Source organism: Aptenodytes forsteri, unplaced genomic scaffold, assembly GCF_000699145.1.
Source record: "Aptenodytes forsteri isolate BGI_AS27 unplaced genomic scaffold, ASM69914v1 Scaffold53, whole genome shotgun sequence".
NCBI lineage: Eukaryota > Metazoa > Chordata > Aves > Sphenisciformes > Spheniscidae > Aptenodytes > Aptenodytes forsteri.
In genome coordinates this window covers 12,229,840-12,246,997 of record NW_008795909.1, presented here as the reverse complement: position 1 = coordinate 12,246,997, position 17,158 = coordinate 12,229,840, and the positions used below count along the sequence as shown (strand labels likewise).

At 36.2% G+C, this 17,158-nt stretch overlaps 1 protein-coding gene across 1 annotated transcript in view; it reads right to left on the bottom strand.

The window, feature by feature from the left end:
- Positions 1-17,157, bottom strand: part of DENND6A (DENN domain containing 6A) — a gene marked incomplete at its 5' end in the record, with an annotated part of 32,706 nt that extends 15,549 nt beyond the window's left edge. Inside the window, 12 exons of the mRNA XM_009284567.2 lie at positions 378-472; positions 3,762-3,857; positions 4,035-4,157; positions 4,515-4,570; positions 5,216-5,278; positions 6,785-6,864; positions 8,115-8,220; positions 8,587-8,667; positions 9,712-9,824; positions 13,436-13,478; positions 13,573-13,611; positions 17,065-17,157. Coding sequence (XP_009282842.1) covers positions 378-472; positions 3,762-3,857; positions 4,035-4,157; positions 4,515-4,570; positions 5,216-5,278; positions 6,785-6,864; positions 8,115-8,220; positions 8,587-8,667; positions 9,712-9,824; positions 13,436-13,478; positions 13,573-13,611; positions 17,065-17,157 — 988 coding nt within the window. The remainder of the gene's footprint in view (positions 1-377; positions 473-3,761; positions 3,858-4,034; positions 4,158-4,514; positions 4,571-5,215; positions 5,279-6,784; positions 6,865-8,114; positions 8,221-8,586; positions 8,668-9,711; positions 9,825-13,435; positions 13,479-13,572; positions 13,612-17,064) is intronic.
- Position 17,158: the final 1 nt, after the last annotated feature.

Here is a 17,158-nt window from a genome sequence, read left to right as displayed (position 1 = left end):
ACAGCTGACCCCAACTGGCCAAAGGGACATTCCATACCGTGGGACATCATGCTCAGTACATAAACTGGGGGAAAGCTGGCTGGGGGGGCTGCTGCTCGGGGACTGGCTGGGCATCAGTCAGTGAGTGGTGAGCAATTGGCTTGTGCATCACTTGTTTTGTATATTCTTTTACCATTATTATTATTATTATTTTCCCCTTACTTTTCTGTCCTATTAAACTGTCTTTATCTCAACCCACAAATTTTACTTTTTTTTTTCCGATTCTCTCCCCCACCCCACTGGGAGGTGGGAAGGAGTGAGCGAACGGCTGTTTGGTGTTTAGCTGCCTGCCGGGTTAAACCACAACAACATGATTATAGAAGATATTTGTACTTTACCTGGAAGTTTAATATCTCCAATTCGGATAATGTGAGGCCAGTGCTGAAGTGTTTTAGCAAAAAAAGGATTCGTCACCCCTAGGATGACAGATGGTCTAGAAAAATAATGACAATGTTCAAAATATGACAGTAAGAGCTTCTGTCTTAACGAATACAAAAGGTCAACTTTAATTCTTAACTTGAAATTATTTTCCTTTTGTATTTACGAGTTGCATTTTAAGTGGCATGTAAGAGCACAGTACGTTTATCAAGGTTTTTAAGTTTTAGAAAATAGCAAGACAGATGTATCTTAAAGTCAAAACGGTAGTGGAGAATAAAAGTGACATCTTCTGCTTAGACTCCTGGCTAAATTCTGCCCATTTGCAATGATGAGAACAGGGTATTATCTGATTTATTATCCGTTTTTTTTTAAATGAGCAGAAATCTGACTCATATTTGAAAGACAAATTGCTACTTTTCAAGTTTTGATTATAACAAACCCTCAGTACTTGAATGTGTATGTCAACATGACTGCTGTTTGTATGAGACTTCTCAGTAAAGCTACTGCTCAGATGACAAAATTAAAAGGGACACTTAATATCCTATTTCCTTTCCAACACTTCAGTGTTCTTTGTTAAAAAGCAGTTATGAAGTGATGAAGTACAACCATATTAATAGCATTGCGCCCAAGCTTACAACCTGTCAGGTTTTTCTGTCTACTCTGTGCTTAGAATCTGGCTTCAAGGATGCATAGGGGCACCCAGAGAACAAGAAGCAGTAAGAGCACAGGGCTTCAGAATTTGGGATTTATAGCACTAACGTGATGAAATACTAACATATTTTTCAGAAGAGCGGCTGCCATCCACTTTGCAGGCAAACATTAGCTAAGGAGAGAGTATAAATGCAAGCCACATTGGAACTGCCATATTAAAAATACATTATCATCATTTCTTCAGATTGGTTTTAAAAATCCCAAATTTTAAGGATGGTGTACAGAAAGCGTTAAGTTTCCTGTTTCTCAAGGCAAGGTGGGAAGAAATACAAGAAGTAATCTTTCTTTAAATTTTTATTCAATTCTTCCAGCTATATCATGGTGGCAATTGGGCATCAATTTCTATGTTAACCTACAAACATTTCTGACTTTCATTCCTCCCTCCACTTGCTAATTATAAATATATATATAAACTCATTAGGCATTCACAGATAGGACAAAAATCTGATCACACAGCTCTGTAGCTTAATATGATGAAAATAGCTATTTCCATAGCCCAGACATCTCTCCATTCCATCTTAGAATGAGCAGCACGAAATTGTATCAGTTTCTCAGAAGTCTTTTCTTGCTTGTCACTGACTCAACCTTCACCAGAAAAATCACTTCTGAGTCCTACTGCTGTTCAAGTATGTTCACCTGAAAACATTTTATTCCAGATATTATGTATTTTTCCCCACTCATTTGAATTCAGTTTCATGATTTTTTTTTGCTGTTTCTAGTACCCTGTTAAACTCATTTGCATTACTGATTTAAATTCATTGGGATTTGCAAATGTTGTTCATGACTTTTTCAGTGTTACCATACAAGATTTACAGTCTTTCTTCCAAAACAATGATAAAGACCAGCATCCATAAAAAGGGTCTCAACAGATTCCTTTGTTGTACTCTGAAAAAATCGATTTATGATGTTTTATCTTATGTTCTTTTCATGGTCAGGTCATAAGAATCAATGTAAGAAACAAACTGAGTCTCAAAAGAACCCAAACAATAGGAACTCTCCTTCTCCCTAGAAATGGATCAAGTCAAGCCTAACTTAACACAACTATTAAATCTTATCATGCCTATTTTGTGTGAACCAAAAAGCAAGTTTCACACACTATTGGTTTGGACCAATGTACACAAATTGACATCCCTTCACTAACTGGAGGGTTAAAGACTGAGAGTTAAAGTCAAGTAAGGCTTTCATTTACACACACACAAAAAAATAGTAATTCTCCAGGTCAAGGGAAACTGATAGCAAATCAGGAGGAATCTTGTTTCACAGCTACTGGTGATATAATAGCAAGATTTGGTAAGCTACTTGGTCACTTCTAGGAACCTTAATCTATCATATTTACGGGAACCAATTCTGATTTTAAACCACTGAAGTAATTTCTGAAAAGGCACGGTAAGTCAAAACATCAAGATGAAAAATACTCCTTGCTCCCCTCTCGCTAAAGGTAATAAAATACACAAAATCTGTATCATCTGGATTCTTCCTCTTCCTAGAGCCACTGCTTTAAGAGCCTATTTCCAATCTTTCAAATTTTTTTGTTTACTGTAAGAAAGCCAGAGCAATTCTAGCTCTACTTCAAATACTAACATATGTACTGAACAACCTTTCTATTTTGCTACAGAGGAACAGATGCAATTTTTAAACATGGGTTACTAAAGTTTAACCAAATTCTTCATGGAATTATTTTCAGAAATTAAATTACATACTGCATAACCATTCCCATGGAATACAATCTGAAACATAATGCCTATGTTTATAGGTTTTTCCACTGCTGTATCTCTGGCAATGCTTTCGTTGAGAGGAAAAATACAGTAAAAAACCAACAAAAGAAACAGAAAACCCAACACAACAACCACTGCCTGTTCAGACATTAGAAGAAATTTGTTTATAAAGAGATCAGTGAATCTAACACAGGCACTCCATTCCCAAATCAAGTTGCATTTAAATAACACATAATAAGAAATATTGGAGGTGTGTGCTCTCAAAATAAGAGCAGGATTTAAAAAAAAAAAAAAAAAAAAAAAAATGGGAGAAAAGTGTGTCCTTAAAGCAGTTTCAAACAGAATCGTTTTTGTAGACTCACGCTCTTAAAAAAAGAGTTTTAATTTCTGAATTATTTACAACATTTTTCTAACAGATTTAGTGAAGAGATATTTACTTTTTAAAATTATTGTCTCAACTAGGACACCGACTGGATTAACTTCACAAAACAGCTGTATGGATGTTGAATTCTAGAAGTCACTTTGTTTAGTCATTGCTTAAAAATAAAAACAATTAAAGAACAATTTCCCAAGGAGCTACTATGGAGCTGGTATTGCATAGACAAACCCTTATTGAAAAGCAAAACTTTCTCCCACTTTCATATTTGCAGTTTTACTTATTCTGTACACAAGTATCCTATGAAGCTCAAATGCAGTTTAATTATGACATTGTTTCATAACTTCTTTATCCTATCTAACTGGAGTGAAAACTTAAAACAGCTAACTACTGCACTCTGTAAGATAAATATTATAAATAAGGCATCTAAATGTATTCTCTAATGATAGAAATTCAGAATAGTTAAGCAGTATCTTAAAAACAGATTTATGGTTATGAGTGGCTTTGAGCAACACCTTCACAACAAAGTTTGATTTACTTACGGGGCTTGTGTGCGAGTTGTATATTCTTTGAATTCACTGTCATGTATGGTAAAATATGGCCTGAAATCACTGCAGTACTTTAATGGTGAAATACAACTGCAAGGTAGAAAGAGTATAAGCTTGTTTTATGTATACAATGCAAAATTTCATTAAAGAAACAAGCAATTCTAAAATTTGTAGTGCTTTGTTATATTCAGATCAAATGAAGTTGCACTCAGCTGCAATCCACAATGACTCACTTGGTCATTAGCTAGGAAGCTCCACTACATTTACCTAACCAATGCCAACACGGTTTCTGAAGATTCTGACGGTGACGGTGCCATCACGACAAGTGGTTCTCCTAGCAGTACTAGTTCCCAAAGCATCTGAATGTGAAAGAACACTGGACAGAAACACCTAAAAACAGATTGAGGTATTTTAATACACTTAACATAACCAGAAGAAATTTGATTGTATTTGATTAAGAACTGGATAAAAAGAAAGTCTGCAGTAGTATTTAATAGTCATTTGAAAAATATAAAATACTCTTGTAAAATGGAGCATTTAATAAACTTGTTTATTTATTGCAGTTTCAGCCTGCATGTTTTCAGCCTGAATTGTTTTTTAGCCAGCTCTACAGAAAAAGAATATTAAAAATATTAAAAACAATACTGATAAATGTTAGCTTGAAAGCCATGAGATACGTGTTATGGAATCATAAATCTTTGACTTGTGGGAATTCACAACTAGGAATCAATCAGTCCAAACACCTACCTGAAAAGATCTACTTCATGAACAGTCGGTAAAGCCACAGAGATCTGAGCATCTGCCTAAAAGACATCGCAATGCTTGTTTTTTAGTCATCAGAATACCTAGATATTAAATGAAATAGTTTCCCTTAAATGCTTACAGACGGTAGATGGTATATACCCTAATTATTTACCACTACTGTACTACTGCAGTATGTACATTATCTCCACAAGTTACCTATTTTTGTGTGCTAAAAGCAAGATTTCCCCCAACACATACACCACTTATAGCCAGAAAAGATAGAAAATACTGAAACCGTTTTAAACAACAGCCATGCAGCACATGAAGGCACAGGCAGATTTGTTTTATATCCATCTTTTATGCCTAAAGATTTTTAATTCGGTTTTCATCCTCAAAAAAACCCCTAGTTTATTAGAGTTTCACCCATTAAAAGGATGTTCAAGTTCAGTAATTTTGTCAGCCAACAATCCTCTTCCAGAAGCTGGATAATTCTCTCCTAAAGTACTTGGGGTAACTGCGTTAAAATACCTTTTCTATGAAGAATCCAACTCTAGACTCCTCCACTCAAAGTTTCAAAGACTGTGAATTCTAAGTACGTGAGGATTTGCTACCAATCTTTTATGAACAAGTTCAAAGTAAAAGAATGAAGGCAGGTATTTAGCTTTGTCTTGGGGTTATACACAATAGAAGTATCTAATCTCTACCTGGTGTATATTCTGTACTATTGGCGTTGTTCCAGGCTTGTCACGGTATGTTGGAATCCGCAACTTTGAAAGAAAAAGACAGACTTTTTTTCCTTGTATCGAATTCAACAGAGACTTAAAATGCTGATTTACAGACAAGATGTAACATTTAAAGAGAATATACTGTAGTATCATGCTTAACTTACTCTACAGAACATCCACGTAACAATAAGTACATTGCTAAAGACTACAGATCATTGCTACAGGAATCAATATGCAATACTATTTAGTACTACATTGCACATTGAATGTTAGAATATGAAAATTGTAGTTCAGTTAAAAAAGACTATTGATAACATTAGTCACAACTATTACAATAATTTCAATAAGAATACATTTAAATGTTGGAGAGAACGATCCGAAATAAGGTTACGGGGTTTTAAGGTGGTATAGAATTACTTTTAGAAAAAATCCTCTCCTAAAACATCAGACATCCTGGTGGGTATGAGGCAGAATCCAAATATACTGAACAACATAAATATCTTTTTCTGACCTCACAATCTGCATCTGTAAGTCTTGAGTACCACAAATTTAATCATATTGGAAGTTGGTGTGCACAAGTGGATGTAATTTATACACAACAATTAAAACTGACTGCCCAAACAGTGTAAAAAAACCAGGGACAATAATACTGAAGATGGTAATTACGGCTTCACTCAGTTTACGAACGCAATTTCGACTCTCATGGATAAGAATTACTGATGAGATAAATGCAGGCAATACCCAAACAAGACATATCTGACACTCATCATTATCATTCAGCATCCAGAACACTGCTTTATTAAATTTGTGCCTCCAGAACAGCTTCAAAAACTTCTCCTTCCTCTCCCTCGTGATGCACATGCATCTAGCCATAAACTTGAGAGTATCTGCTAAGAATGTACTTCCAACTGTAACCTCTGGATCCATCAAATCCATTTAATTGCATTTCATATGAAGATGCTATGGCTCCCAGAGGCCCAGTTCTTAGCCACCATTTAACCTCTACAGTTTCTCCCCATGCACTAGATATAACTTCTCTAATAGCTTTCTTAAGACATATTTCACTTTCATTGAAAATTATCAACAGACCAAGAAATTAATTTCTGGTGTGGCCAAAAAAGATTTTTACTTGTCAAACTTCAGTAACAAGAATGATTTTCATCAATATATTTAATTTGCTTGACTACAACTTAACTCTCAGTATTTTCAAGTGTTATTTAATGTTTGATTTGACAAATATAATTAGCATTAAAGTCTCCTAGAATGCATATTCCAGAAGGATAATATAGACACTGCAATTAGTAGTTGTACTGAAACACCTTTTTAATATCTACAAAAATTACATATTAACCTATGCACCATAAAAGATCCTCCCCTCCTCCCCCCAATCAAGGAACCTAATCAAGATCTCCCGGACCTTCACTCTGGAGTGGAGTATACATGTATTCCTGTTCTGAAGTATGAGACACTGAAAACAAAGCAGAATACAGTACCTATACAGTAAACGGAGGGGAAAACACCCTCAGAGAAAAGTGCAGGAGTATTTACCTTCATTATAATACCCATAATAGGCAAATGCAGTATTTTCCCTGGAATTGGTGGTGGCCAACGATCAACATCACTACAAACTTAAAAAGAGTATAATTTAGAACTAGTTTATATATGCTATAACCCATGATATTGCAGTCACCTTTGTGCACACTGCAATTTTAAATTAGTGCTGACAGCCCACAACATTTCTACTTATCTCTTGATCACTCTATACTCTAAAGTTTTACAGCCTTTTTGACATTCTTAATGTATCATTTCATTAGAACTATAAAGGTTTTCATTTCAAGAAAATAGTATCCTCTTGTCTTCCATTTTTTGTAGCAACTAGACTTGCAATTAGTTGAAGAAATGTTGAGAAACCATGAAAGTACATATTAAGAAACTTTGAAAAGAACATACATTTATGTACATTAGCTACAGCAGAACAGATAAACACAAGTAGTTGAGGGAAAAGCTAGCTTTCTAGCTTGGCTAGGAAGTTTTTCAGCATTTTGTTGTAAACAATTATGAATATAATTATTAATTCTAGTGGTTTCTGCAGACCTTATTTTGTTCATAATACAACCTGTCAAAAAAAACTGTTTATCTACAGGTGATTAAAAAATACAATTCCTTCATCAAGAATCATTTCCACAAATTGCTGCTCAGTGAAAGCACAAAGACACGTTATCTTGTATAGAGCAGACACAGTAAAAAGAACACAGCACTTCCAGGCAAAGAGCAAATAACTTTCCCATTTGGCCCTCTCTGGCTCTTAAAGTTCTACAACTAAGGCTGAAGCACCTGTTACCAGTGCTGCTCTGTTGCTTTTTCTCTTTGGTCAAAAAACCCCAAAAAAACCTCAACAACCCGACACCAAACAAACCAAACAAACAAAATAACCACCCACACAAAAAACCCTGCACTCAAGATGACATTTGTACAGTTGCTTAACAGAAGTTGTCAGAATACCCAAAGGGACTCAATTTGTGAAGAGTGCAAATTAAGAATTGCCATCAGCTACTTGTGCTGAACAGCTGGTCCTAAAACATACGACAAAATCCTAGATGTTTCTTGGGGGGGGAGCTTCAACTCTCCCATGCAGTATCCAAAATTAGAATCATAGAATCATTTAGGTTGGAAAAGACCTTTAAGATCATTGAGTCCAACCCTAGATTAGCTCTGTTCAATGATGTAGAAATCAAGCCAGTTTGCTAAAGTTTCAACCCTCTACCCTGCAAGAAGACAGAAATGCAAACTAGAATGTGACAGCGGTGTTTGTTATTTCTCCAGAAGAAGTATGTGATATTATAGGAGCTCTTCCAGAACAACATAATAGTACCACTACCTGCTTCCAGGAAAGCTTCACTTTTTTCAAAGTATTCTGGTGCTATTTGCTTAAGCATGGTGCGAAAGAGATGGACATAAGGTAGTTTGCTGATGAGGACCAGTGACTGGAATAAAAAGTAACAAAACAAAAAATACAATTTTAAGTTAACCCTTTTCCTCAGTTCTACTGGTTATCCTCAGAGAACATCAAGTGTGATTTTTCTCACACACACAAGCCAACCACACATTTGACTACAGGCAACTGCAAACAAACAACTCCCAAAAGTTCCCAACTTTTTGTTTTTAACAAAAAAAAAATTTGTTTTGACTGTGCAGCTGGAACATAGCATAGCTGATATAAAATTAGACCAATTTACTATAAATCAACAATGAATTTAGTTAAGAGAGCAAGATATTCTTCCTGCTCCTTTGAGGTCACTGAAAAATAATTAATTTCCGAATTAATATTTTCCTAAAAGAACTGAAATTACCTTCTGGAAGTAGCCTCTTTTTAATGATTTGTCTCGAACTTGTCTGAAATATACATAGCCGTAGTAATATGCTGGATCTTTCTGCGAAAGAAAGGAAAGAATTCAGCGCAACAACCTGATACTGCCCTTCTTTCTGAAGCATTCAATATGCTTTTTAAAAGCTTATTTCCCTGCAAGCTCCAAAGTTGACTAGATACAATAAACTAGAAGGATTATTATTATTATTATAAAAGGTTTATTGGCTTTTTTTTTTTTAAATAAGTACTTCAAAGAGAAAACGCCAGTGTGTGGAAACAACTGTGCTTTCTGGCTTTACTATTTTTATATCTACATTCTCCTGACACACCATGAAGGCAAAAACAGAATTAATTTCCTGAGGAATAAATCAACACTCATAATTTTGCAAAGTAGCACTAAAGATTTTTGCAGTTAAAAACCTTACAGCCCTGACTTGAAAAGATAAAAACTAGTCTTTCAATGTATTAGTTTTATAAAAGATTCTTGGAGTATTAAGGAAGCATGCTCTCACATTTCAAAGATAAAACATCTTCTTCATCCTTCCTACAAGCAGGAATTCAAGTATTTGCCACATAAACAGATCTAAATTGAGTTTGAAAATCAGACTCCCACTAGCATAGTTAGAGGCCTCAATATTCCATAAGGACATGCTGAGAACAACTTTTTGGCCACTTCCTCTTTTAGATAACTGCTCCATCTTCAAAAAATGAAGGGTGGAAACAGACACACACACCTCAACTTTTTTTTTTTTTTTTAAAGTTATAAAGCACTTCAGATTTCCAGTAAGGTAATGGTTTTTACAATTTCATCTACAGGTTGCTATTCAGTAACAAAACAGGTCTGCTCATCAATGTAATTCCTTGCAGTCCAAAACCCATAGTAAGAAAACTTAAAGAATAGTTAACGGAACTAATTATTAGTTAATTATTATGATAGTGACATGCTAATTATTATGATAGTGACATGCTACAAAAAACATTTGTTGAGCTTTGTCTTTCAGGACATCCAGTTCAGAGTTTTTGTTTTTCAAGCATTAAATTTAAGCATGAAGACCCATAAATTAACATTACCCAGAAGAAATTAACTTCATTTTCTCTTATTTCCAACCTTTAAGTAAACTGGTAGGTCTCTATCCAATTGGTCCAGAAAACAACACAATGAGACTTTCCTTCCAGGAGACCGTCGAAATCTAAAACAAAACTGTGTGTCCCCAAGACAACCTACATAGGGGGAAGAGATAAACAACAAAATAGACAGTATTCTGAGTTTGAGCCTTCTTTAACATGAGGACTTGTCTATAGCCAAAGGTAAAATAGTTTTGGTTCATTTATCTTGCACTGCTATTGTAACCATCTATATTTTTATAAGTGAACAATTTGGCACCTTTGGCAACAATAAATAGCCTACCTTCAACAAGAAAAGAAAAAAAGTCACTGCCTCACAGTGAGTTTATTAGACTGTCATGTCCTGAAACAGCTCTACTAATGGCTGTCCTCCTACTGTTATTACACATTTTATTGGTCTGCCTGTATAGTTCTGATTATCTTAACCACATGTCATTTCTCTGTTGAATGACTGCACTTAACCTTTTTTTGACGCCAAACAGTTCATACATAAGTCACATCACAAGTGTGTATTATGTTGATCTCTTATAACTCCACATGCAGGCCTACAGCTCAGTATTTTTGAAAGTTGCAAAACTAACTGCAGAAAACTGAGTGAAACTGAGTATTACTTCCCAGTAATTCTCCCAAGGAGTGAAGCTTCCCTTCATTTCTATCAAAATTAATTTCTCATGTAAGTGACTAGAAAAACCAATCGACTTAAACTTACAGCTACTGTTATAGCAGTAAGTTTCCAGCTGGCAAAGGACACTTGCTTCTCCATATTGAATCTAACTTCTTCATCAGTGCTTTGCTCTTACAGCTTTTGGATATAACTTGCAAAGACCTCCAGGACAAAAAATAATGAAGTCACTACTGATCATCTGAACTCTTCACAGCTGTCCTGTCTTACATCAGCCAGTGCTAATTGACTAAACAGTAAGGTAGAGCTCCATTCTCCAGATAACTATTATTCAGACTTAAAAGCTCAATTTCATCTTCTCTTTCAGCCACATACGTACTGCTACAGAAACCACAGACAGCCCAAACCCTCAGCCAAATTCACTGGCTGTGCAACTGGCAGTGTGGATTAATACCGACGCGTTCAGAGCATTCAGGTCTGAGTCTTAGAACCCCTTGAAGTTGCAGCAGGAAACCCACAATGCATGGAGACAAAACCAACAGTAGCAAAACATTGTATGATGGGATAACCATCTAATTCAAACAGGTAACTCAAGCAAGTGCTTAGCAATATGGATCCAATCATAACAAAAAAACCTACTGCACATGCCAATAACAAAGCACTAAATATCTGCTCCAAGTTTTCATAGCTAGTTCCCTTCATCCAAAGCAAAAAAAAAGCTATTATAAAAAGCTATACACAGAAGACCTAGAAGTAAATTACCCTTAATCATTAATATATTGAAATATTATTCAGAATATGACAGCTTCTTATGTAACAAGCTATTCCGGTATGTAGAATTTGAAAAGGCTGGTAAATGTCTGTTCTTTCTTCAACTTTCCAAGCAGAAAAGGCAAAAGCATTATTTTAAAGATAACTGTACTAGGAAACTTAGCTTAAAAACACAAAAAGTGTCATGATCTAGTACCTGATAAAATCAAGTTTTCCCCCTCCTTTCATAGCCACTACAAGTCCCAGAATGGTATCTATTCATACTTGTAAGAGGAAAAAAAAGTTGAATTAATCTTTTGAGCCATGAAAACCTAGGAAAGACTGATGTCAAATTTAGCTGCAAGCTAATAATTTCCTTCACTGCTACATTACACAAAGCTTTTCCTTTTATATTATGGCCTATGATGAAAAAATAAATCGTAACAGATAGCATACTCTCCCAGCTAATTTCTAGAACGCAGGTTTTACATAGGTAATCCCTCTACATCATTTGAAACTTCAGCCTACCAAGAACGATCAAGAACCTAAAGCTTCTTAATAGGGACATTATAAAAAGCAAAAAGGTGGGGTTTTTTTCCTTGCTGAAAGTAAACCCTCCTTACATATACCTATTCTGCCTAAAATAACTTTATTACCACTCTTATTTGGAAAAAAAAAAATTAAAAAAAAAAAATCAGCCTTTGTTCCTAACGCATTATTTTGTACCGTCAATACACCTTTTGAAGGCTGGAGACTTATAACCATTAACAACAAGAGTAGTAAGAAGATACAGTTAACTCATCTTCTCTTTCAATAATAGAAAGAAGCTCTTCCTCTATTTACATACAGGATATCAAGAACAGAGAAAATATCTTAATTTTAATGACATTAAGACAAAGAGGAAAAATTAGCCAAGATACTTCGTAAAATTGATGCAAGTTTGCAGAACGCTGCCATTGATTAATGTTGCAATTATTTTGTCCAGTGCTTTGTTAACTATTCAAGGTTGGGGAGGTTCGAAGTAAATACTTGGCATGGCATCTAATCCCAAGGGAGATAAATCAAATATTTCGGACAACCAGGGCATCTTGGCTTGTATAAATCAGGCTGTTAGGAGATAACTTGTTTTATCAGCAAAACCACAGGAATTTGGCTGCAACAGCTGAAGCATGAAACTAAAGGTGAAGGAGAGTTAATTCCAACAAGGGGAGATCACGACCACCGACTCACGTCCCACTGACTCAAGAAACCCTCTGACCCAAAAGAAGAGAAAGACTGAGCATGTGGACTAATTAGCATAAGAAGTGAGAGAATCATTTAACCAATAGGTGATAGAATATAAATAGCGTGAAGTTTTGATAATCGGAGAGCTAGTCTTTTGTGGGCTACCACCTAGCTCCCTACTTTGCGCCAACTAGAATAAAAGAAATGGAAATACCTCGCCTTGGTGTGTAAATCGGTGTTGCGTACCGGGTAACGAGCCCGCGTTGGGGACAACAAAATTACATGAGAGAGCTCACACACATATTAAAAGCACACATCTGCATCACCCCATATCAGAGTTGTTATGCTCCAGAGCAACCAAAAGTACAGAGTAAGAGCAGTTATAGGAACAAGTCTGTCACTACAGGTTTTGACTTTTGTAAAGAAGTAAATGTTAAAGGAAGTGTATGTACTTCTGCCATATCTTTTTGCAGGTGGTCCAAGTCATCAGCCACATGCCTCCAATTTCTCTTTGGCAGCAGAACAGTAGAAGTTTAGATTAAAGAAGAATTTAGCAAGCAGGACCACACACAGCAACAGAAGCATCAAGAAAAGAGAAAATAAAAGATAGCCTAGGTTTTCCCTTCACAACTGTTCTTTCTAAATGCTTTTGAATTTAAAAGTCAGTTTCACTTACAAGAATTTAGAAAATACACATTTACTCCATTAGGAGTAGATGGTTCCATATCCCTTCCATTTGCTTTATTAAACCATTCAAATTCTGTGCCTACAGTTCTCTCTACTATGACAATATTATTATTTTGTTGAAAAGCAAGATTCAGGTGTTCATTCCTTACTTACAAAGTATTCTGAAACATCTGCATGTGTGTCATCTGGAAGGTCTTATACATTCACATTCCTGATATTTCATTTACATAAAATAAAGATTTCTCCAACCCTACTGCAATTACAGTTTTATACTTAACCTTATTTCCAACTTTTCTGTATTGTAATATTAAGATATTCATATAAGTATTTAATCTAAAAACATGAATTCATACTGTCAACCTCTATCTTTTTTAACATAGCTTAGTCCAACAACACATGACTACAGAGTGAAGGAAGCACTTACCTGAATTAGAATCTGGAAAAGACAAATAGCAAATATTGGTTTTCTAAAGGGTGGGGAAAAGAAAAGAGAGCCATTATATTTCCTGAAATTACTAAACTAAAAACAAATTATATACTTCTACAGCAACCATGACTTACCTCTTTATCTGAGAGTTTTGAATGTGGAGGATATATTACCTACAGGAAAAAAGTATTATTTTATTTTAAAATAAACTGGGTATAAGCAGTAAGCTTCTATTAAATATTTTTATGATACAACCCTCAAACACCTGCCTAGCCTTAGGCTATTTTCAATGGTAAGTTATTAATATTACGTCTCTGTTCTTATTTTTCATATGCTTTTAAGCTAACTTGATCACCCATCTTTACAAGGTATTTTGGATGCCAGCTGGAGACGATACAGATACATTAAAAGATTCAGAGTACTTGAGGTTTCTGGTGCAACAGGTCTCAAAGGAGAGCAAGATTACACCCTTTAGATTTAACTTGTACATACGAAATGCAGTAGATTGTTCCACAGAAAGCCAACAACACATTATTGTCTGAAATCTGTTGCAACGGATAGTTAGGTGAGAGTAATCGAAATTCAAAACACCCTCTATATAAAACACCATCTGAATACTAACTCTTGGAGGATGAACATTGGCCCCAAATGAGAGCTGGGAACTGTGAAAGCTCAAGGAATACACTCAAAAAGCCATGACATTTGTACTGACAGAAAAAAAAGTACATTTATTTAATATATTTTTACAATGGAGAAATCAAAAACGATGCAACACAATATAAGATACGGAAACACCATAATTAAAAAAAAAAAAAAAAAGGATACAAAATCAAAAAAAAAAAAAAGGATGTACAAAATCAGTGACTATGCAAGTAAGTGAGAAAAGAACACACAGGAAAGAGGACAAACCCGAGATACTTAAATTTCATCTAAAAAGCTGCTCAAAAAAAACCCTCAAAACTACTGAAATGGGTGGCTAGCTTGTAAGCAAAGGAAATTCAACATAAATTCAAACATTATGTTTCAAAGGTTTCAGTGCTTTCATAGATGGGAACTTCTCTAAGAACATCAGTTCAACACAAGAACACTTAGTCTACAGTCCTCGTATTACCATACCGCTAACATCCAGTTATCTAAGTTAATCTTGTTTGACTGAATGTAATTAATGTACCTCCTGATAATGTAATGCTATCCTACTCTACAGAAAACAATAAATATATCCACTGGCTGGTCTCTGACTAAGCAGGCTTTCTGTCCCCTGGCCATAAAGTCCCCGATTCATTTCTTCTTCCCTCAGTCCTCTATCCAATGATGTCCAGGCACACAACATACTATTAGTATAACTAAAGCTAAAAGTAGGTATATGGGTGAAACACCTGCATACTGCATTTAGTAAACCTATCATCTTTTTTTAATCTCTTAACATTTTCCTATGCTATCTTATGCTAAGCAATACACTCAAATGTACCTTTTTCAGCAGTTGAATGATGCTGAAATGATCTGCATCTAGCCAGATGATTGGAGTACAGACCAGAATTGAATTCATACTCCTCTTCCTCACTAGCCAGTGTATCTTCCCAGAAGTCGAAGGAAGAGGAGTAAAAACAGTTGTAACTGTTACCTCTATCCTGTCACATCTGCCCAGCCTTTCTGACCTGCATGGGTGGCCATGTCAGAATGATGCAGTGATAATGAAAGTAAGCACAGCCCAGGTGAAGTTTTACCAGATTTCACAATGTTCTGAGCAACCTTACTAAAGAAATCCAAATTGAAAAGACCACGAACACCATTCCTGCGAGCTACTGCTATGCCTGCTGTTCATCACCAGAAGGTGTTGAAGATGAAGCTGCCTATCAAAAGCACAAAAGCAAAGGGGAAAAGACAAGACTGCAAGGGAGACACAAAGAAGCAGAAGTAGTGGAGACCATCACTTCCTAGTTTCCAAATGTTTGCCTCCATAATCTAAATGTCCTTTACGTGTATTTTACTCCCCCCCAGAAATAATAATCTAACTTGCTGGACAGGAAATAAAGCAAAAAAGCCCAATTTGTAGGTAAAAAAATTAAGTGTGGTTATTGGAGGAAATATAACCTTGGCAACTACTTTGGAACTCTTCCCCTCAAACACAGTCATAAAACCTTTCTTCTAGAATTGCAGATTTGAGCAAAGAGCTGCTTCTGTCTAAGTAGTTTCCAAGAAAGAAATAAAACATTATCTTTTGTGTGTGTGTGCGCAACCACAGAAGTGCTTGCTTTGCATTCCCGTGTCTTTTAATATTCTGTACTGTTAAGTAACCTAATTGTTAAGGATTCCAATTGAAACTAGAAGCTAATTATTCCTCCTGCAGCAACATAACCGAAAAAACTCAGGCCTCAGTTATGTAGACATTTTAAGTTTCATTTCATGTGTCCATTCAACTAAAATTAATGGGATGGTTAACAGTTGTTTGCAGACAAGACAGAGGCTACTTTGTGCTTCCCTCAGTCACTGAGCACATTATCTGCTTCAGTCACAGGTTAAGGCAATTCTTTTCTTTATTGCTAACACCACCTTATAATATCAGGCGAATATAACTCAGATAATCAGCACAGTGTGCTGGTTTCTTATTTGCATTTCTCTTGAAGCCAATAATGCATACCAATTATGTATTTTAAATATCGTAATAGCTAGCTTAGTTGAATTTTAGGCCAGTCTGCCATACATTTATGCTAACACCACTTTAAAAAAAAAAAAAAAAAAAAAAAAAAGAGAAAGACAAGACATTTTTCCCTGCACATCAACTGTTTGCTGCACAGTCATGCGGTGAACATGGTGAAACAGGACGTGAAACTGATCCAAATTATAATTATTCTTTCTAGTTCATTTTTCAGCCCAATCAGTTCCCTAACACAGTTCCACCATGCAATTTCATAGATGTTTGCCTGTTGCACAAAATGGCAAAGAGCAGCAGGGAGTTAAAAAAACCTGCAGTTTGTGGCAACGTCACTAACACATCATCACAGCTTGTCATTCATTTAATGGTGCAAGGAAAATGCTTCAAACATTTAGATAATTTATTTGCATACCTTAGAGATCTGGAGAAAACTGTTAATTATGAAGACTACTTGCATTCACGCTATTATTATACTCTTAAAATCTTGAACATCTAGATGTCATGGAAGTTAGTGCTATTCGTATATAAAGAAAGCTGATAATGTATTTAATACAAATCTTGGCACGAGATGAAAACAATTCACAATGGCACACTGACGTGACAACCAGCATAATGAAAACAGTTGCTTGAAAATAATTAAACTCACCTCACGCTCCGTAACAGCTGTCTCGCTGGCAAAGGCTTTCCCACAAAACACTCCCTCCCGCTCTCTCCGCTATGTCAGACCTCGCTGAAGCACGCTCCCTCCCCTCAGTCGCCTTTTGGGATTTTGCACAATCACATTTCTCTCGAAACACCGCCGAGCTTCCCCCGCTGCCGTGCAACACCGGGACCAGAGGAAGTGCCCGATTCCGGCGGGGCCCTGCCGCAGAGCCGCCCGCCCCCGGAGGGAACGGTGCCCACAAGCCCACCGAGGCGTGCGCGGCGCCCCGCCGAAGCCAGGCGGCCACCGCGCTCCCTCCGCCTCACGTACCTCCACGGCCTGGCCCAGCTCCAGGTCGAAGCCCACCACACACACGCAGTGCAGCCAGGCCGAGAAACGGTCCCAGGGTAGCAGCGACAGGCAC